This window comes from Periplaneta americana, chromosome 13, assembly GCF_040183065.1.
Source record: "Periplaneta americana isolate PAMFEO1 chromosome 13, P.americana_PAMFEO1_priV1, whole genome shotgun sequence".
Taxonomy (NCBI): domain Eukaryota; kingdom Metazoa; phylum Arthropoda; class Insecta; order Blattodea; family Blattidae; genus Periplaneta; species Periplaneta americana.
Genome location: NC_091129.1, coordinates 9,910,299 through 9,933,757, shown reverse-complemented (window position 1 = coordinate 9,933,757; position 23,459 = coordinate 9,910,299). Strand labels below are relative to the sequence as shown.

The 23,459-nt window shown below is 35.4% G+C and overlaps 1 protein-coding gene across 1 annotated transcript in view; it reads right to left on the bottom strand.

The window, feature by feature from the left end:
* Mybbp1A (MYB binding protein 1a) overlaps window positions 1-23,459 on the bottom strand; it is a 75,572-nt gene that overhangs the window by 46,123 nt on the left and 5,990 nt on the right. Inside the window, exons 2-7 of the mRNA XM_069842902.1 lie at window positions 21,795-21,989; window positions 20,444-20,626; window positions 15,951-16,163; window positions 10,483-10,677; window positions 7,099-7,333; window positions 2,436-2,613 (exon numbers count right to left, since the gene is read on the bottom strand). Of these exons, the coding sequence (XP_069699003.1) occupies window positions 2,436-2,613; window positions 7,099-7,333; window positions 10,483-10,677; window positions 15,951-16,163; window positions 20,444-20,626; window positions 21,795-21,989 (1,199 nt within the window). The remainder of the gene's footprint in view (window positions 1-2,435; window positions 2,614-7,098; window positions 7,334-10,482; window positions 10,678-15,950; window positions 16,164-20,443; window positions 20,627-21,794; window positions 21,990-23,459) is intronic.

The following is a 23,459-nucleotide window of genomic DNA, read 5'->3' as shown; positions in this document are numbered from 1 at the left end:
AACTCAGCATTTGTTTTAATTCGCCAAAACCCTTGCTCATAAGTAGGCCCAAAGATTTTCCGTAATACTTTCCGTTCCCAGGCATTTAAGATCTTAATTGCCCTTTCAGATAGAGTCCAGGTTTCACTTCCATATACTACTATTGGTTTAATAATAGTTTTATATATTCTTATTTTAGCTTTTCTTGAGATACACCTAGACTTCATAGTTTTATTCAAAGACAACAACACAACCAAATTAGAGCGCATTAGACAACAGCCACATGTAATGTGGGTTTTTCATAAAACAACACTCACCTGTTAACTTTGCACTGTCTTCGAAGTAACACAATAGTTAGTCACCAGAGCCTCGCTTGCTCTTCAAATTCTCCCTGCACAATTTGAGGAAGAAGTACACTTCTTCGGTACGGCTCATCACAACACGTGGTTCCGTCTGTACACGAAGCTGGACACGGACACAATGAAGCTCTACCAGCGCGTGTTAACACTTATGCCACCCCTGCAGTCAACCCCTACCAAGCTAAATTCACAAGCCTGCCACTTTCTACCCACGCTATTCGGTCATTGTCCCCTGCGCCATTCCTCATTATCTCCCGCTATGAATCCTTGCACCAATCATATTTCTGCAATAAGTTACAGGAGTTCCCTTGAACACAAACAGATTCATTTTCACTTCTACCACCAACTCGCCTCGGTAGCCGAGAGGTCTAAAGTGTGACCAAAAAGCGTGCGTGCGTTTCGTTAGGAAGATACACGGATCGAATCCTACCCACTGCGAAGTCATAAGAAAAAAAAAGAGAGACACATGAAGCAAGGAACAGAGAAGGAGAGGCTGGAGAGAGAGGGACAGAGGGTGGCAGGACGAAGTTCCTCTTTTGCTTCGTGGATCCCACATTCACTCTTTTTGTTCCACTTTCCTCTGCTAGATGTCACCCCCACCCTAAACCCCTATTTCCACTCTTTCCTGCTAGAATGTGTTGGGAGCTTGTAGGGGAAAAGTGGAAAGGGGTCGTGGGCGGAGCTTAGCATTCGCTGTTTTACGATTTGCCCTTGCAGACCATAGTGTGAACACGGCCGATGTGTTCCCTTGTCGTTATCAGTCAGCACAGCACAGTTTGTTATACTGGCATTTCACTTAAGGTTACCAGACATCTGGACAATTCCGAATTTGCTTTCTGTCCCCAGACAAAATTCGTCCACAGATTTAATCATTTTTCCCTGATATCTTCGGATTTTCATTCTTAATTACTGATATGGTTTAATGATCCTTGCACATTGCTGTGATAAATTTTGTTAATGCACCTTTGCTGCTTTTTTACAATTCCATAATTAAAACTGAAGGTGAGTAGAGTCTTCCAATTAAGAAACTGAACTCCAGGAAAGAAGATATAATTATCCCACCATCAATTAAGCAACTTTTGGGCATCTTCAGTAGAAGTGGCTCTTATTTCACAACAGAATTCTCAGTGTCTCTCATTTCATGAAAATGCTGTTGAACATCCCGGTGGCCTGGGTTAGTCATTCACAAGATATCTACGAAATGCTAAGACCTCCTATACAAAGAGAAAAATTTGAAGAGTCCATTATTTTTCTTAAAAATAAATGTAGCCTACATGAACTTGACCTGGATGATGAAAATTTATTTGATGAAATTTCTTGCTTGAAGAAATATACGACTTAAGAGAAAATGGCAGAGTGGAACGAAGAAAATTTTATTCATTGCTCAAAATGGAGTGGAATTTTTATTTTTGTATTTTTTTCTGACAAAATGATTCTCTTTGATTGATCTATCTCTCTGTCCTAGAAGTAATGCTTCAGTGGACAGAGTTTCTTCAATGAACATGATGAATCCAAAATGAACTTAGAAATTATTATTTGCTATCTTAAACTTCGTCATCTGTCAGGAATTTGATGACAAATTGGGATCTAAAAAAGACCTGCTTAAAAAATTCACTGTTTCAAAAAAAAAAAAAAAAAAAAAAAAAACACTAGTTTAGCCTGTAAATCAGTGGCGTATACTGGTTAAAGGGTTTGGGCTACCGCTGACTCTATTATTACACAAAATATATCTAACAATTACTTTAATTTTAATTACTATGGTAAAACTAATAATACAAAATTATTACATTATGTCATATTATAAACTTTTTCTTTTGTAATTTCCTTGGGCTACCGCCGGTAGCCCCGGTAGCCCGCAAAATACGCCCCTGCTGTAAATAGATTGAGTAGCAGTATTTTAATTCCTTAAATAGTGTGAAAACAATACAAATTAACGGCATACTAACAGATATGTCAAAAGTATTAATGGAAATTTCCCCTTTTCGGGAAAATTTTATCATTATTTTTACACAAGAGAGAAAAAGGTGTTTCACATTTTGTCTAAAATTCAGGGAAATTTCCTAGTATGAAAGAAGGCAAAAAAGTTACACATCTCACCTTGCATAAACATCTACAGCATACATTCTCTCCTTATTGTTCCACGGTCTTGGTTCCTCACCGTCCAAACCACCACATTTATCACTGCTGCCTGATATGACATCTCTGAACAGATTGGCAACTTTTTTCACACTGTGAGCTTTCAATAGCAACAACAGATTCTGGACAACTCTTGTTCCTGTGAATGAGAATAGTACATTATGCAATGAGCCTATAATGGTAGTAATTAAGACGCGAGTATGTTTGTTTATGAAACTCGCTTGTGCTCGTTTCATAATTTTCATACAAGCGTCTTAATTACCATATAGGCAAGTTTCATACGACTTTTTATGCTCGATCATATTTCTAACTTGAAATTATTCATAAGTATTCATGTTATGGTTATGTAAGTGAGGAGCGGAACTGACCTGAATTGTGAGATGTGCGCAGACGCGAAAGTATTGATTTTTTCCGAAACACGAATGTCATTGACCTTGATATAATCTAGAGAATAACATGAAGATTAGGCTTGATATAACTTGGAAATTGATTTAGAATTGAAAAACGAGATGACAAATTGAATTTATTTGAATATTATTTACAATTAACGCTAATATTATAGTAACAGAACATAACCTTCTGCGACAGTATTGGATTTCCAGCCTCCGTGACTTTTCGCTAATTGTCTTTCGATTGCATATCCGAGAATAATCGATACTTAAGGTTTTATAATGGTACAATCAGTACAAAAGTGATTTTTCATTGGCTAAACAACTGAATTATAATGAATAGGTGTACTTTAATGAGGTGCATTAAAGGGCTACTACCAGGTGTATAATTACTACATTTCGGCATGGTCGAGCATAAAAACTATTGCAACACACAAATCTTCTTACATCAAATAGAGTGAATGGGATATCAATCAATCAATCAATCAATCAATCAATCAATCAATCAATCAATCAATCAATCAATCAATCAATCTTCTTAATGTATCCAGCTCTTTGCTGACAACATAAAGTCCACTATAGTCTATTCAGTTTTTGTATTTCATGAGAAATGAGGGGTATTTTGATCGGTGTTCATTATAGATGCCTGTTGCTAGTAGCTAGAGTTGGGATGTAGTCAATATATACTGCAGAGCTGTGTCTTATGCAACTGATGCCGATAATTATAATTTACTTCTTTTGTGGTTTATGGATGTGAATGGGATATTAATAACACAAAAGGACTTGAGGTAACTTGTACAATTTTATGTTCGTTTAAAGCAGGAATGTCAAAACCCTGCACATTGTGCAACTGTCTCTGTGCGATGTGCACTCTCTATTCCCCTACCTGGAGGGAGTGAATCGCCTTGGAGGGGAACGCGACAGGGCTATACAATACCTGCAGCAGCTTTTGTTTCAATAACACAGTTTCAGTACGAGTGCCGATTTGGCTGTGTCTGTGAATGAGTTATGATAAATAAAGTGAGTTCACAGATAACGGAGAAGAGAAATTACGAATCATATAACATAATTGTTATAATGTTTTCCTCAGCCAACAATAATAATAATTTTAAAATGAAAGGCTTTCATCAGCCTATGTCGAGGTAATAGTGTTGTGAGGTGACAATTTAGATCAGATTAGTAAAGTTCTCAAAATATGATATTGCCAGCGCTTATTTCTTAATCAGTACTCTCACCGCAAAACGTACTTGGAGTCTGTACTATCACAGCCATCAAAGGTTAGACGACTTACGACTTTCATTTCATGAACTGGTAAGTGATGAGAATATAGTGAGGAATACATGTGAGGCTCTTGAGGTTGTAAGGAGAGAAGAAAACAACTACTTGCAAGGTGGAAAAATTTTCTGGAAAAATATGTAATGGCAAATTTTCCGTCTCACATCACAATATTAATTCAATTTACCAATATTAATAAATTTTTTAATCTGACATAAAGGGAATATCGTCGCTTCACAGCTTGTGAACTACACTTTTAATTTCTTTGAGTAACGATCCCAACTTTTCGATACTTGCTCTCAACGTTTTCAAATAGACTGTATGTGAATTTAAATTCTAAGCTTAATTTATATATTAATTTACATTGGCATACAGCAAAGAAATGATTTCAATGTAAAAACTTCACAATGTCCTACTGCATGTAATTAATTGGGGGTATAATATTTTCTTCAACATTTGTGTTCCAATGGTCACAGTAAATAATAATGCTTGACGAACAATGAAAGTGTAGGGTCTATTACTTTAAAATAATTAGTACCTACTACGTAAAATGAAATACTTGTTCGTTTCTTGTTGTTTCGAAATTACCGCAATTTTTTTTCTTCAAATACTGTATAAAAATCATATTAATAAATTATGATTTACAAACCACTACTTTGTGAAGTATAACTGAGTAAGCCTAAAGTTTCTTGTATTACAATTGTCAAATATAGACACTGATAATAACTGTGTTTTTTCGTTCTGCTAACTATGTTTATAATGTCCAAATGTCTATTTAATCCAACCCCAGAAGTGCAGAATAGATTACTGTACACCCCTCAAGTTAACAACAGGTAAGAGCAACGCTTGATTGATGCAACCTGCACAGACCGGCGATCCACGCACATAACTGCACATTTAGAGACTGATTTCTGACATGCCTGGTTTAAAGTTTTGGCTCCAATAGAAAAATCAATGAATCTCTTCTCCTGGCTGAAGATATGCAATACTTTCTGAAGAGGGAAAGTATAAATTCACCATCCTCTTTCTCTTGTATCTTTCTACAGTTCAAGAGATGCCTACAATGCACAGCTCGAACTTCTAGAACACGGATGCGATACAGTGACTCCACAGAGTCAAGCATAATTTCCCCTTCCTTCCCCTTTCCATAACACTCAAAGGCTGCCCGTTTCAATGCAATGCAAATACATCGTAGTATGTATCTATACATCATCAGTGGCAGAGGTAGAGATAGATAATTTGTAGAAACAAAAGCCACCCTAAATAAGGGTTCGAAAGATCGGCCTACTAATCAATTCATAAAGAATAATAAGTAAACAAAACAATTTTGTGACACTTGGAAAGAAAAAGAAAAAACATTAAGATAAGAAAACGTAGGAAATCATTTACAATAAAAATTTTGTTGGGTACAAATGATTACTAATTATAGCTAAGGATGATTTTAACACGTGAGATCCTATGGCATCAATCGTTGCATCAGAAATGTTATATTGTTTAAGTTGATTTAAAGTTTCACGTGGGATCGTGTCACGGCCACCGAACATGACCCCAAAAACTGTCCAATGTGTAATGTGGTATTGTGCTCCAAGATGCTGACAACAAGGCTCATATATGACTTGTTTTTCACGACACACCTCTTGTGGCTGTTGCTCATGCATCTCAAAACGGATTGTGGGATCAAGAATGACACCCTTATCCTTCTGCCGATCAATTATGATGATATCAGCCCGTCTAGTAGAGCCATCAGAAGAGACGCAACCAACCTCCTCATAAACCTCATAGGAAGCATTCTGACGGATTGAAGCTGCGATGAGAGAACGAACCGTATTATGTCTGTTGATTCGGAGCAATTCTCCATGATGGCAGAAACCCAAGACGTGAGGAAGCATTTCTTGCTCGTTGCATCTTCTGCAACGGGTTGAGTCAAGAGTTCTACCAGGGAGAGTACGTACAGGTATTGTATTACAGTTCATCTTAATGGTTTGCGTCCACTGACTGCTCGAAAGTCCCTTTTTGGTTGAGATCCACGAATTACCTTTCTTCCAGTGAGAATATAAAACTTCTTCCAGTGAGAATATAAAACTTCTTCCAGTGAGAATATAAAACAACTCCCAAACCTTTACTTTTCAATTTGCTCCATTGATGAAAAGAATCTTTACGCAATGCTTTTCTTAGTTTTTGAGAAGAAATACGTTCAGAGCAATCGAAGGTAATTGGTAATTGTTTGATGCAATGTTCAATTTCGTTTGGAAGATTTTGAGTGGCTGCTACATGAGGGTTGTCAACGTGTAAAAGTCTTTGACAAATACTTAAGTGCTGAAGGTAAGCTTCCCACTGGGCTTTAAATACTCCTAAACCTCGCAATCTTCTTGGTGCATACAACATAGCATCCGGGATGTTAGTAGGAATGTTAATTATTTCCTTAACAGCGCTGCGAATTAATTTGTCAATATCAGATAGAAATTTCACTTTAAGATCTTTTAAAGGAGCACATTGGAAGGGGTAAACTTATTGTTCACATTGTTGAACAGATTGTAATTTTGCTAACAAGTTACTAAAAAAAAAATATATAAAGTATCATTAAGAAAACTAGAATATCAAAGCAGAAAAAGAAAAAGTTAATTAGTTAAACTGAAAAACTTTACATTTTAATGAAAATATGTGCAAGAAGAAATATATCTATCATGGTACAGCAAAATTGTAACATTAGAAACTTTATACAGCTTATAAATTATCCATTAAGAAATTGGAGTGACCAATGATTCAATCACAGACTATGATAAAATGGCAAGTAGGTGAAATCTGTTCATTGTTCTCCTATTATAAATGTGTCAGTAGAAACACACTTTCTGATAGAAAGATTGAAGCAAGCTACACATTATGTATGTTCGAAACTTACTTACTAGTTAAGTTAGTCAAATTTCGTGTAAAATGATAGCTTGAAAATATAAGGAACTTACCTGTGATTCTGTCAAACATAAAATTCCCACCATTGCTGAAAGTTAGCTTAGTTATTATTTTAACAATAGTTTTGCCTTTGGGTTTCTTCTCTTTCAGAATTTTCAGCATGAATGTTGTGAACACTTCATGGGTCCTGGCACACAGACGGTCATGTTTCGTTTCTAGTTTCTTGGGTACTCTTTCCAAACTTTTAGTGACCACATCTAAAAATTTTGGTGTCAACATCGTTGGTACCTGGAAAATCAACAATTAGTGCAATTAGTAATGTCTCTGTGTTCTAGTGGTTTTCCATACTAGGCAATGGATCCAAAATCTACGAACTCAAATTTTACCAAGGAAAAGGATTTTAGAAGGCAATAAAATCACTTAGAATGGCTTTCTTCAGAAAGAATGTAAAGTCGAGGTCACGGTGTCATAGATATATCATTTTTAGGAATGACGAGATCTTGCTGCAATCACTGTAGCCAAAAATGAACATTTCTGCAGTATGTACTCATATGATTATGTCTCGTGACCAGAATATTGTACAAAATGGAAATATAAAAATTGGAAATTTATCTTTTGAAGAGGTGGAGAAGTCCAAATATCTTGGAGCAACAGTAACAAATATAAATGATACTCGGGAGGAAATTAAACACAGAATAAATATGGGAAATGCCTGTTATTATTCGGTTGAGAAGCTTTTATCATCCAGTCTGCTGTCAAAAAATCTGAAAGTTAGAATTTATAAAACAGTTATATTACAGGTTGTTCTTTATGGTTGTGAAACTTGGACTCTCACTTTGAGAGAGGAAGAGAGATTAAGGGTGTTTCAGAATAAGGTTCTTAGGAAAATATTTGAGGCTAAGAGGGATGGAGTTACAGGAGAATGGAGAAAGTTACACAACACAGAACTGCACGCACTGTATTCTTCAACTGACAAAATTAGGAACATTAAATCCAGACGTCTGAGATGGGCAGGGCATGTAGCATGTATGGGCGAATCCAGAAATGCATATAGATTGTTAGTTGGGAGGCCGGAGGGAAAAAGACCTTTGGGGAGGCCGAGACGTAAATGCGAGGATAATATTGAAATGGATTTGAGGGAGGTGGGATATGATGATAGAGACTGGATCAATCTTGCACAGGATACGGACCTATGGCGGGCTTATGTGAGGGCGGCAATGAACCTCCAGGTTCCTTAAAAGCCATTTGTAAGTAAGTAAGTCAGTAAGTAACATTAATCCATTTATTTTACTATACTACGTATCCATTACTCTACTTTTTCTTCCCTTTTCAACTACCCTCATACTATCTTTCCCTATAATTCTTATCCCTAATGTTTACTTTGCACTATAACAATTTCATTTTTCTCTTCACATTTTCTAAAACCTCTTATATCCATCCACAACTAATTTCTTCTACTCTCACCTTCATTACCAGTGGCGTAGCGTCAATGTAAGCTAAAAAGCTCAGCTTCCCCAGTTAATAATAATTTCATAATAAACCTGCAGTTTATGAACAAAATTATTTATTAATTTTAATACAATTTATATTTGCACGTTAAATATTGTGATGCGGCAGGTCAGGATGATTTTTGATGCAGCAGTAAACATGAAGCCAGTACACACCAGCTTCCAATCCCCTCCACTGAATTACAAGCAGACTGCTTTCTTTCACGCATTCTTCTGTGTAACCTACCCCGCAGATTTTCCATCCCTTTCTACTAACTACCCTGGTCGCAAGGCTCGCAAGAAGCTAGCTTTGACATTGAAAAAAAAATAGTTTTTAGATTAACCCTTTCGTGAGTTGTATTCAGTTGAAGTGTTAGTGTGCATTGTGGCTGATATAATAAATAATGAGTGAAATAACAGTTCTTGACACTAATTTACTTGAATTTTTTTAGGACAATTCTATTATCAAGACTGACTTACGAACAAAAGTGTGATTTAAAAAACAAACGACCGACTCCCTTGCTGTCAGGACACAACCAAAACACAGACGCACACTTGCATAATTATACAAATACTGTGTCTATTGACAGTTAATATAGTGATTTCTCTAAGTATGACAGGGAGTGAGCTAATATTATATGTATACGTGTCTATTTGTTAGAGATACTGTATGTGTAAACCGTGAAATCATATTTTACTATGTACAATTTGAAGTCATGGCTTATTGGTGTTAGGAGTTTTCAATCAATCTTCGGACTGCTGACTTGACATTGACTACTATTTATTTTAAGACTATATTTTTGTAATACGTTTTCTCATATATACATACATGCAGGGTGCGAAATAAGATTTCTGATGAGGGGGAGATAGAATCCTAGATAGAGAATGCCATACATAAAATTATTATTATTCTCATTCCATACGGCTCAACACTTGGTCGCACTGAGTTGCTTGTTTTGCATCTTGATCATAATAATTATTATATCCATGAGTAGGCTTAAGATTAGATGTGTAATTGCTAAGCTTTTGATTGTTGTCAGCTTGCCGGTGATGTAATACATCAATATTATTTTCTTTGCTTTGTTTATACTTTATACAGTATACTCGTATTAAAACAATTATATTTTGTGAGAGGGGATAGAAGTTATCCCAGGCAGGGATGTTAATATGAATTTATGAGAGGGGAAAACTTTAAAACAGGGGGGAATCCCCCATCCCACGTTAATTCGCACCCTGTATACATGAAAGACAACTTGAGTTAGCTTCCCCTGCTCAAAATTTCATGCTATGCCACTGTTCATTACAAACCTAATGACTTACTTTAACCTATTCAAAATTATCACTTTCAATTCTCCTTTCTTGATCCTTTTTTACCAGTTTACTTATCTCGATCTCATTTTACTTATTATTAATCTATCACTCATCTCTTCTGCTATTCAGAATACGCTCTGGAAATGAAAAGTGGCGACATATATATTCTTAATTGACTGTCTACAACAAACAGTCGTGAAAATAATGAGTCTATGAAATGGGGTTAACTGTACACAGCACACAGAGAGCATGGAACTATTCAATTAGGGACAATTTCAATGGTTAGCAACGCACGACTTTTAATGCTAAGAAGAGTATCAATTTTAATACTTCAGAAAAAATTGTCATGTTAACCTTTCAGAGTTTCAACAGAACAGTATCACTAAAAATACGTAGCCTACACAGTGTCTGCTATATAAATAACATCTTACTGTGGCCAGGCAGGAGAGAATACAACTGAAGAGTATCATATAAACTAAATTCTTGGGGAATCAGATGCAATGGTTAAGAGAAATGTCATTCAGCCAATCTGTATAAAATTTTGGAGCTACAATTAAAATTAAATTATCTAATATGTTGGTAAAAGAATTTTAAATGTTATTTGGCAGATTTCAAGAGCAAGGTTTCAATTCTTCTTACCTGTGACATATCTTCTACGTGTTTTAACACAAAATAAAACATATTCACAGCTATAAGCTTCTTGCTCTCACTGGGTTTCTCAAGCTGGCCTTCAATACCCAGCTCCCAAAACGTTGCCAATAATGGTGATTTAGACAAATGCTCACAAAAGTCTTCATGCACAGGATGAGAATAGTCACTGAAACTCCTAACAGTCTGAAATTGAAACACATGTATTACTTTTACGAGAGAGATTCAATGTAAAAGAAATTCTCCAAATTTTTATGTGTTTTTTTTTCATGAAACTTCATTTTCTTTTTTTATTTTTGTGTTCACATTTAAAGTATAACATATACTCAGTATAGGCCACTCATCTCGTGAAACCAAATATATGCATGCGCTGTAGTTTATGGTAAGAACCTTATGGTGGGAGTAAGTGAGCTAGCTATCTAGAAGTGGAAGCAAAGTGAGGGAGGAAAACTTTCCACTCCACTTTCTTCTTTCCCTCACATGTAAGTAGATTTCACGAGATAACAAATGCCTATACTCATAAATGGGGATTGGATTTTTTAAAAAAATGTGCTGTTTATAATATTGATGAACGATATTATTAAAACATGCGGGGGGTACCAAAAAAATTCTCTATTGGTAACTGGCTTATAAAACCTGTTAAAATTTCGGAGTTAGCTTTTGCCGATGATCTGGTATTACTGGCAAAAACTGAAAATGACCTGAAACATAATCTCAGTGTTTGGAATAGGGAATTAAAGAAAAGGAACATGAAGATTAACGTAGAGAAAACCAAAACAATGATAATCAGCAGGGAAGAAAAATCACATACCATTAAATTAGGGAACCAACTACTGGAACAGGTTAAGCAATTCAAATATCTTGGTTCTGTTATCAACAGTGATGGTAGCATAGAAGGAGAAATCAATAATAGAATTTCAGCAGCAGGAAGATTGTATTATTTGTTAAACAAATTTTTATTAATAAAAAAGAAATCTCCACGAAAACTAAATTAACAGTATATAAAACCACGTATATCCCTACATTAATATATGGAGCCGAGACATGGTCTCTGACCTCCAAACATAAGAGTCAACTACAAGCTGTGGAAACGAGATATTTAAGAAGAATAGAAGGAAAAACTAGAAGAGATAGAATACGGAACCAAACAATAAGGCTAGGTCTAGGAATTGATCTCTTGTAGAACAAATAAAATTATCACAATTAAGGTGGTTTGGACATCTGGCTAGAATAAACAATGATAGATACCCAAAAATCTTTTCCAATTCACTGCGGGATAAAGCAGGGAGATGCATTGTCACCTCTACTTTTTAACTTTGCTCTAGAATATGCCATTAGGAAAGTTCAGGATAACACAGAGGGTTTGGAATTAAACGGGTTACATCAGGTTCTTGTCTATGTGGATGACGTGAATATGTTAGGAGAAAATCCACAAACGATTAGGGAAAACACGGAAATTCTACTTGAAGCAAGTAAAGCAACAGGGTTGGAAGTAAATCCCGAAAAGACTAAGTATATGATTATGTCTCATGACCAGAATATTGTACAAAATGGAAATATAAAAATTGGAGATTTATCCTTCGAAGAGGTGGAAAAATTCAAATATCTTGGAGCAACAGTAACAAATATAAATGATACTCAGGAGGAAATTAAACGCAGAATAAATATGGGAAATGCCTGTTATTATTCGGTTGAGAAGCTTTTGTCATCTAGCCTGCTGTCAAAAAATCTGAAAGTTAGAATTTATAAAACAGTTATATTACCGGTTGTTCTATATGGTTGTGAAGCTTGGACTCTCACTTTGAGAGAGGAACAGAGATTAAGGGTGTTTGAGAATAAGGTTCTTAGGAAAATATTTGGGGCTAAGAGGGATGAAGTTACAAGAGAATGAAGAAAGTTACACAATGCAGAGCTGCACGCATTGTATTCTTCACCTGACATAATTAGGAACACTAAATCCAGACGCTTGAGATGGGCAGGGCATGTAGCACGTATGGGCGAATCCAGAAATGCATATAGAGTGTTAGTGGGAGGCCGGCGGGAAAAAGACCTTTGGGGAGGCCGAGACGTAGATGGGAAGATAATATTAAAATGGATTTGAGGGAGGTGGGATATGATGGTAGAGACTGGATTAATCTCGCTCAGGATAGGGATCAATGGCGGGCTTATGTGAGGGCGGCAATGAACCTCCGGGTTCCTTAAAAGCCTATAAGTAAGTAAGATACCCAAAAATAGCGTGGCAAGTTAGAATGGAGGGAAAAAGACCTAAAGGAAGACCAAGGCAGACCTGGGAACAAGGAATCAAAGATACCATGCGGGAGAGAGGGATTGAATGGAAAAAGGCAAGGTCTATTGCTCAGGATCGTGAGAGATGGAAGGCTCTTTGTAAAACCTCTACACCAGGTGGTAGAAGAGGATCGACTAAGTAAGTATTTTTTAAAAATGTATATGCATATTTCAAGGATTAATGGCATTATTACATATTCTAAACATACTGTAACATATTTCGACATACATGATTGAAATTAAGGAAAATTTCAATACACCTAGTCTCTAATAATTTGGTTTTGCCTGTGTTTTGGATATCCCTTGCCAGTTGCTATTTCCTAGTCTTCAAGTAACAGGACTTTGCTTTTACCATTTACAATACAAAGCAGTAGCTAGGCTACTTCGAAAGGGAGGAAGTGGAATTTTCCTGTATTCTTTTGACAATCATAGCAGACAGTAGCTCCAGAAGGTAGATTTTGATAGGTTTCTTCAGCTAGTGCGTTACTTTTTCTTTAGCATTCGTTTATGAAAATGCCTAAAGAAAAGTCTAGCAGTGCGAAATTCCATTCACCTCAGTTTGGTTCGATTTCATGATACTTGGGTTCAAATGCAAGACCAACAACCACTAGCTACTAGGACAAGAATTAAGTATGGCAATACTAAATTCTGAGAAAATACAAAATTGCCGATTTTCCATCATTTTTAAGCATTGTAACTAAAAAATTAAACTCAATAAAATTAATAAGAAACGGTCTATTTCTCCTCTAACCATTCAACCCAATCTCCAATCAAAAGATTAAAGATTGTGCTACCTTACAGTCCTTTAAACCAATGTCAGTAAAAAGTTCATATTCCGCACTAATCACAAGAAGAGATCGTTTTGACAGATAATACGAAAATAACATATTTTGTGCCTAATTCCTTTTCAAAAATAATAATATTTAAATAATAAACTAAGTTCATTAGACGTTCAAATAAAAATTTTTCAGATTTATTTTCAGTGAAGAATACCAGACATTTTGAAACTTATTTGCTTCCATAATAATGAAACATACTCCCTCTGAATGTTTTTTTATGTCAAATACTTTTTCTTGAACCTATCCACCTTCAGTTTTTGAGTTTGAACGCGAAAATGCAAGTAACAATGTAGGATGATCAGTGAGTTTTTCATGTGGGAGTAAAGCAGTAGTTATTTCAGGTCACTGTGGATTGTAGGTGAAAGTTAAAAAAATGTCAGGTTTGCTATGCTTTCGAACAACAGACATAGCATCTTGGTATAGCTGCTGCATGTAGAGCTTGAAATGTAGAGGGTAAAATCATTTTATCCTGCCAAGAGATCTTGCTGAAATGATCGGGAGACTACAACATTTTTAGGCCTCTTATTTTATCAGTAAATAATACATTTTGGTTCTTCCTTAGGAACTGTAATTTTTGCGCTCTCTCGAGCCAATATTGAAGAGAATGACGCATATAAATATCTACACCACATCACCATTAAGTATATGAAAAAGACCCAACCCCACTTGATTAATACCTATAAAAATATTTGATTTTTAACAACAATATTATTATCTTACGTAGGTTTTGTAGTTATACACTACATAGCCGCCATTCAGTAAATTATAGAAATCAAAATCTAATTTAAGATATTCTCTACATCTACTTACATAACCCCACTTTCATATCATGAACATAGCATTAATATGTATAATTAATGAAAAATAGTCACATCATGGCATTAACTATAATAATATTTCATTTCTAATGGTAATAATGTCATCAAACCACCTCAAATTTTGTACATTTTAATATCCAATACACAGTTGTACTCAGAAAATTACACACCTCAGAATCAGATCTGAAAATTATTTTTAGTAAGAGTTGAAATTTTTAATTACCAATTGAATTTGAACTCTAAATATGTCAGCAATCCTGCAGGGCATGGCCTTCGTGTAATAGCCTATTGTTTATTGTAGTGTGTGTTTTGTTTTATCCTGTAATGCAATTAGTTCTCAAAACTGACGAAAGATGGATTTTGGAAAATAGGAAAATTATGTAGGAAAACTAATGCTTCACTGAAAACTACTATTTTTCTGAAAAACTTTGGGTTTCAAGCTTCAAAATGAGGGGTCATTTATTAAAATCCGTTCAGCCGTTTTCCCGTAATTTCCATTACCAGTTCAAATTATATATATATATATATATATATATATATATATATATATATATATATATATAGATAACATAAAAATTAGGGTTTATTTAATGACGCTCGCAACTGCAGAGGTTATATCAGCGTCGCCAATGTGCCGGAATTTTGTTCCGCAGGAGTTCTTTTACATTCCAGTAAATTTACTGACATGAGCCTGTCGCATTTAAACACACTTGAATGCCATCGACCTAGGCTGGGATCGAACCCGCAACCTCGAGCATAGAAGGCCAGCACTATACAGTCTACACTACGAACGCTGACATAAATAAAATATGAACAAATATTAGAGTCGACTGCAATTCGGAGAGAGCAAGGCAGTGTACAACATTGCCACATCGTACTTCACGCGCACATGTGATGCAAATAGCGCAGAAGACAATAATGACCTTAGCCGTTGATTACTGTAAGCATGACACCAAACAAATCCTCTTTCCTTCACTAACAATATTCTCTGCATGGTTCTCAATCCCACACCACATGTTTCTGCAGTCGTTTCTTGCATGTTGGCAACGTTGCAGCCAGCATCAAGATGGCCGGCAGCATTCTGCTCGTCAATGTTTTTAAAATAATTATACACCTTAAACACTATTTTCCGCACCTGCGTGTGCAATACTTGTTTTTTTACAGTCTCTTCTTCCATTTATTTATCTTACACGTACACAGTAAATATTAGTTTTACTTATTCAATGTATTGAAACACTCAATTGTGAACAAACGAACTCAGAAAGTACTTGTTACAGACTGATTCCGATTGGTTGTGCTGTACAAGCTTGTGACGTCACATGCCAGAAATGCTACGGCGCATATAGCAGCTGACCGCCTCCCAAACTGCCGTCTAGTCTAATTAAAATTAAGTTTAAAAAACTTAAAGTGGCAACTTATTATAAAACCAATAAAAATAACTACCAATAACCAAGAACTATTCTCTAACAAAATTATTCTATTTCTTAAGATATAAGGAACACAAATGAATAATTACCATCAGGAGTTTGGCACAGGTCTGAATTGATTCTTCATGAATTATTTCAGGTGCTCCAATTTGACTAAGTAACAATTTCTTTTTCACAACTCCTGGGTGAAGAACGGTCGACAACAACATATAATGGAATGTTTCCAGTGTCAATTCAGGTAGAGACTTAATTACACCTTTCAGAACTGGCCAAATGTACTCACGATAAGACTGTTCATCAACCTGGGAAAAAAATAAAGAGTAAATTGAACTGCAGTTTTCAATTATACATACAAGATGGAAAAACTTTCCTACAAAAAATATTGTACATAAATCAAAGTGGGAGATGACTTAGTTGACTCAGAGTCGTACAGTTTGTTAAACATTGTGAAGGAATGCCAATGTGGAGGGGCTCCGTCTTGTTGGAAAATGAACCCCTGTTTCTTCTCATCCGTGAGTTGTGTTGTTAGCCAATTTTCCTACATCAACACCTACCAGGTCGATGGATTGGTTGTGCAACGGATGCAGACAGCACCTTCTGCACATGGCCACCCCGTTCACCGGATTTCAGTGATTTCTTTCTGTGGGGTTTCGTCAAGGACAATGTTTACACACCTCTACTTCCAGAGACGTTGGCAGAATTGAGAAGGTGCATTAACAAAGCAATCAGGAATGCCATACAAGACATGCTTGAGAGGGTTTGGCAAGAATGGGATCACTGCCTGGACATCTGCCATATTACACATGGGGCTCACATCGAGTGCATCTAAGGTTAGTATAAAACTTATAACTTCCCTCTTTCAAATGGTGGAAGGATCATGTATTTATGTTCAATATTGGTGAAAATATAGCCTTCTGAAATCGTCCAATAATTTGTAACTACGGTGTGTATCTTGTCTTTGTTTTAGGTATTGATAATGTTCACTATTAACGAGAGAATAGCCGTGGTCTGTGCTCGTCTGAGAGGACTAACGTATGATGCAGTGAGAGCAGATTTTACACGAAGATTTAGGAAACCTGGCCCCACAAATGTGATCATCACAATTTAATCGACAACATCTTATTCAGTGATGAGGCGATATTCCATACTTGTGGCTTTGTCAACAAACACAATTGCATAACATGGGCAGACTAGCAGCCAAACACAATCTTTGAATGGGCAAGAAATACGTCAGAAGTGAGAATGTGTGGTTAGGCATGACACAGGCGACAATCTATGGCCACTTTATGTTTCAGGAAGCAACAATTATAGGCAACTCGTATCAGGATATGTTACAACTGTTTCTGGTGCCTCAATTACAGCAAGATGGTGTTCATGATTTCTTGAACGAAATCTTTCCAGGAAGATGGATAGGCACAGGATCACAATGCATGTGGGCACCGTGCTCTCCAGACTTAACCCCGCTCGATTTCTTTATGTGGGGCTACATCAAATCGCTGGTGTAACAGACTAGGGTTCGAGATCTTGCAGATTTAAAAGATGGAAAGAAGAGTGATTGATACTTATACACCACTTGTGTTGACGAACATTTTTCGACGTACACTACCAGTCAAAAGTTTTCGATCAGCTAAGAAAACAACTATATACTTTATTTCAATGTACAAACACATCAGAAAAACTAAATAGACCAACAATATAAATATTTTCTCTCTCTAGCATTATGATATGATAGAATATTCAAAACGAAATCCCTGTTTGAACCACAAATTCATAGTTGTAATAGGTGATTGAAAACTTTTGACCTGGTAGTGTATTGTATTGTATTTATTCATTCCCTGTACAATCTACTACAGATTATAGGTTCGTCATTAGATACAAACACAAAATACAAAGTCAAAAAATACACACACACACACACACACACACACACACACACACACAAAATAAGATTTCTAGTATGAATTTAATTTTAACACTCTTAAGTTTTCCAAAGAATAGTAAAACTACCAAAAGACACAATAAATAACAAGATATATAATACATTTTCCGTTTGCAAGACATTAAATAAATTAATTAACATAGATTAGGTAAGAACAAGATAGTCCTATATTATTATCAATATTGTTTGGAGAAAAAATTATGTGCAAGAGTAATGAAGGTAGGTATTTTGCTTTATAGCTTTAATGCAAGAAATCAGTGATTTTGAACGGCATGGACTGGAGAAGAATAGTTTTTACCCTGGTTTTGAAACCTTCATAATTTAAATGTTTAATATCCCCAGGTATCTTGTTATATAATGAGATACCTGTATGAGAAGTACTGTTGAGACTTTTGGTAATAGTATGACAGTTTATATGCAAGTTGTTGGCAGTTCTTGTGTTATGGTTATGAGTTTCAGAGTTTCCTTTAAAATAGTTAATGTTCGCAGCTGTGCTTTGAAATGGGAGTCATGTTGAAGTGAGGTAATGTACTGTGTAGCAATGTGTGTATGGTTATTACCTCCATAAAACGTTTTGTCACTTTCGGCCATTTTCACTAAAATGTATAGAAACTTTATAATCACCCTGTATACATTTCAAGTTATGCAAGAAATCCATTCAATGAAATCCATTGTATGGTAAGGCAGATTCAAAATTTAAATAAGACCTTAGTTCTGCAATGGATCCCAACCCATTGTGGAATATATAGTAATGAGAAAGTCGATATGTTGGCCAAGAAAGGAACTACTGGGTGTTCATTTCAAAGTGTGTCATGACGTCACTGTTGTGAGTCAGCGATTTGCAGCGAGTTTCAGCTTTTATGTCAGAGAAGTTGCCTATTAATCAAGGCGTTCAATCTGAACTTGAGAATGTGTACGGTATAACTTGAATGTCGTAGCAACAGATGGCGGTCTGTAAAGTCTGTGTGCTATCATAACCTCTTTCGAACTGTGTTTTGTGCAGGCAAGTCGTACGCAGGGTATTTGTTATCATCGGTTGCGTACGGCAACATTCCACAACACAAATCAAAATGCTCCGTGTCCAATGTTGACCGTCCAAGTTAATGTCAACAAATACGTAAGTAATCGTCTTAACCCTCTCCCCATATCCCGACAGTAAGAAAAAAAAACTCACTTCAGTACGTGTTTCCAAACAGTTCACATTCTTGCCACTACTGGCGTTACCGTACGTATCGGTAAGTAATCTTCAGAATGAACGCCGTACTTGCTAGGCAACTTCTCTCGCATTTAGGTAATATGCCTTTGCGGAAGTGTAGGAAGATTGAATTCTCTAGGCTCATTGGATAGCCACATGACGACATATAGCGAGTCATGACACACTTTGAACTGAACACCCAGTAGAATAAACATAAAGAAGAACTACAGTTTTTCATACGAATCCATAAAACGAGTTATCAAAAGGAAAATTAAAGCAATTACCATACTAATTCAAGATGGAACAATTTACTACAAGATTTAAAATCCATTCCTGATCTACCACGGTGTAAAAAAAAAAAACACATTTTTTCAAGTTATAAGAAATAGTCCCGTCGGTCTTATTTCCGGCAGCCAATCACGTTACAGGTCAGCTACATTTAAATGTGTGCGTCTTGCCATTCGCTGCTGATGATGTTATACATTTCCTAAGGCTGGATAAATACTTAATATAATCACCTGCCATTTTTATAGAAAGCACACGAAGACATTATTTGCTCAATTACAGTGTGTTTGATTTATTATCACAGGACCTATGAAATGATAATGTTAATAGTGTGGCAAATAAGATTCCTCGTCTGGTAGCTTGCAACAAAAGAACAAAAATGGCGAACGATACTACCTACCTATAATCTTTTTGCTGTAAGAAAGATCCTAATGTAAACAATAGCACGTGACTGAAGTGAGGCTTCATTGGCCGCTGTTTGGCGCCATAGATTCTCAGTACATGTTCCCGCCTACTGTTGTACATTCTGTTTCATGTTAAACATTTCCCGTTCCTCGTCAAGTAGGCCTAACCTCACTACTATGCATTTGTTTGCTTAGGACACATTTACTTTATAATTACTGCAATTAAATTATTTTTAAGTCTTATGTCTTCACAATGGACAGTTGAGGATACACAAGCCATACTTCAGTACCATGTGCTTACGTGAAAAACTACGAGCTCAAGTGCCGCCAGCTTGTTACAAGAACAGACTACGTCGGTATTACTGTTGGTATTCATCCACGTTCATAGTACATAACAAAATATAAAAGTAGCTTTTCTTTTACACAGCATTTTACACATGAGTGAAGTTAAATGTTTCATCATATCTAACAACTAGAATTCAAATTTTTATTTTCAAATAATACAAGATTATGGTTTCCAAATAGAACTATATTTTCCTGCGTCATGTGAGTGTTTTGACTGGGAGCCAATCACGGGTATGACAGCAACGTGCTTATGTTTACATTAGGATTTTTCTTACAGTGAAAACAGTACAGACGTATTAGAGCCTTCACTTCCTAAGGCGTAAGCAAAGAGGAGGAATCACGCCGGAAATAACACCGGCACGACTATAGCTATATTTTTAGTTCAACATTAATATGAATCTGTAATATGCTTACCTTATTTAAAAGTGAAACAACAAAGGTATGAGATGGAAGAAGGAGGTAACTTCTTTTGGAGCCAGCTTCCAATATGCTTTTCATAACTTCAGATTGTTCTTCTACAGTTCCTTTGAATAATAAATCTGATTTAATCATGGCTCCATACACCAAGATATGACCTGCATAAATATCAGCTTCTTCCTGTAATAAATAATACCGTAAACACATTTTTAATTAATAAATAATATCTGAGTGACATATAAAAACAGTAGGGGAGCAGTGGGTACAGTGAGACACAAAATATTAAGACATGTATGCAAGTGAAATTTCAAGTATTTTTAAAATCAAGTGCAACAGAAATATACATTAAAACATGGAGTACAATAATACATAAACAGAAATGTTAATAGATAAAGAACATAATATACAATACGTGTTTGTCAAAAAAATGCAAATGTCTCACTGTTCCCATTCAGGAGGGTACAGTGAGACACCAGTGTCTATTAACGGACATTGAAATGATTTACATTTATTTCAAAAGAAAAGAAAGCTTGCTGTCTCTTTATCTTGCCATGTTCTGTAGACTTGTTTAGAATCATTTTGATGTCTGACTTCGAAACCATTGAAACATCTGGAACATTTGGAAAAGTGAATTTTCCATGACTTTTCAAACTTTTGCTAAAAAATAAAATGAATTTTTGGTGACAACAAAGCTTATAATTATAAGAATTTAATTTAATTCTTTATTATTTCTTAATATTTTTTTTAAATTTTGTGAATAATTTTTTATTTAAGAAACCATTAAAATGTAATGTATCCATTATTTTAAACTATAGTTCCTAAATTGGTTACCAGTATGTTCATTTTTAATGTTAGTTACCGGTAAATGTAATATAATTAGTTTATTTTTGCAAATCATTGGTAAATGGGAACAGTGAGGCGTCTCAGTGTACCCTTCAATGGCATGTCTCACCGTTTCCTTTACGCATAGTTCGTTTGAAAATGACGCCATCACTTCAAAATCAAAACAAGAAAGACGAAACTTTGCAAAACATAACGTCAAATACCATAGTATTAGGCAACAAAACACTCATATTTCTATTTAATTTGTATATCCAATATAACCTTCATTAAACACAAGCCAAAAAATTTTACTTCTAGAGTGAAAAATTACGAATTATTTTTTCATCATTCACCTTTATAACTAGAATCAAATCGAGTATGAAAATACTGTTACTTTACTCATGCAACATACAACTCCACTGTTATAAACATTTCAACATCAAAATTTACCATCTAATAAAAAATGTCTCACTGTTCTCCCTGTCTCACTGTACCCACTTCTCCCCTATAGTGCAACACTACTTACACTCTTTGAACCTTTGGCACAATGAAGTTCTTTTCTGATAACTGCTGAAAGATCTTCCATGGTCAAAAATGAAAATGTTGACAACACTCCAACAAGAGCTGAATAGAATCCTTTCCTTGCTGTAATGCGGGATGATGCCAAACCACGTATTAATCGATTCAATGCATACGCCAATTCTGGACAAATTCCTTCAGCCTAGAAAGCAATACAAATAACAGCTTGAAATAGCTTCAGAAATCAATGGTAACACAGTTCAATCACTGCATATTCTCAAGAGAGGCATGCAATGTACTAAATTAAAAATAAATAAATAAATTTAAAGAATAAAACTTGAGGTAGTAGCATGAGCATCCCACGAGCACTTCATGCCCATTTAATTCACAGGGAGAAAAAATCTAACCTAACCTCACTACTGTGGTAATATCTGGGCGCTACTCCACATCACTGATTGCCTTTTCAATAACATGCAATGCTGATTCAAACAGATTATAATAGCATTCTGAAATTATTACGAGTAACTGCTACAATTTACAATTACCCGCAGAAGGAATGATTTTCATACGCCATCATCAAATTTATCATGCTTTCAAAGGGGAGTACGTTACATGGCGAAAAAAATGTTCAATAGTCTTCCTGAAGACATTAAGAATCATAGCCAAAACCCTGCATTATTTAAGGTAAAACTAAAAACTTACTTAATATCTCACACTTTCTATTCTGTAGATGAATTCTTGACATTTCACAGTACTGTGTAAATATTATAATACTATTAAATGGTAAACATATTACATTGTATAACATATTATTGTTATTAAGGTATTAATTCTGTACATATTTCATATTTGCATTTTATATGTATTGCATTTCATTGTTAAACGTAAGAATTGGACATGTTCTTTATTCTATGCTATAAAGCAAATGTAAGAATATTATGGAACGAATAAATCTAACTGTCTGTCTGTCTGTCTGTCTGTCTGTCTGTCTATCTATCTATCTATCTAAATTTGTTTGAATTTTTATGGGTAGTCAATCAGAAACATTGTTCCATAAAGTTTCTTTTATACTTTTATCTTAACTACAGTACTCTATAGCCTACTTGGTAGCTACAAGGGACATGTGAATTATTCTGTTTCACGAAAGTACACTATCACTGATGCTGTGCACTATTATGATCTCTTGGTGGGGGGAGACGTGTTAGGCAGTGTTCTAATAAACACACAACAGGAGTACATACGTCACTTCTAGTTCAACTGTGGTTAAACAAAGTTTATTTCTCTCATTTATTGTATGGCAATGGTCAATAAATATTCCTTGAAGCAAAATATATAGAATAAGAAGCCCTGTGACAAAACAAGACACAATTTTAGTGTAAATTTCCTGACAGGTTTATTCCGTATAGAAATACAATATTAAATTTCGCTAATAGATTTAACACTGTAGGTTCTATGAATGAAAACAGTTATATTACCAGTTGTTCTTTATGGTTGTGAAACTTGGACTCTCACTTTGAGAGAGGAAAATTGGTTAAGGGTGTTTGAGAATAAGGTGCTTAGGAAAATATTTGGGGCTAAGAGGGATGAAGTTACAGGAGAATGGAGAAAGTTACACAACACAGAACTGAACGCATTGTATTCTTCACCTGACATAATTAGGAACATTAAATCC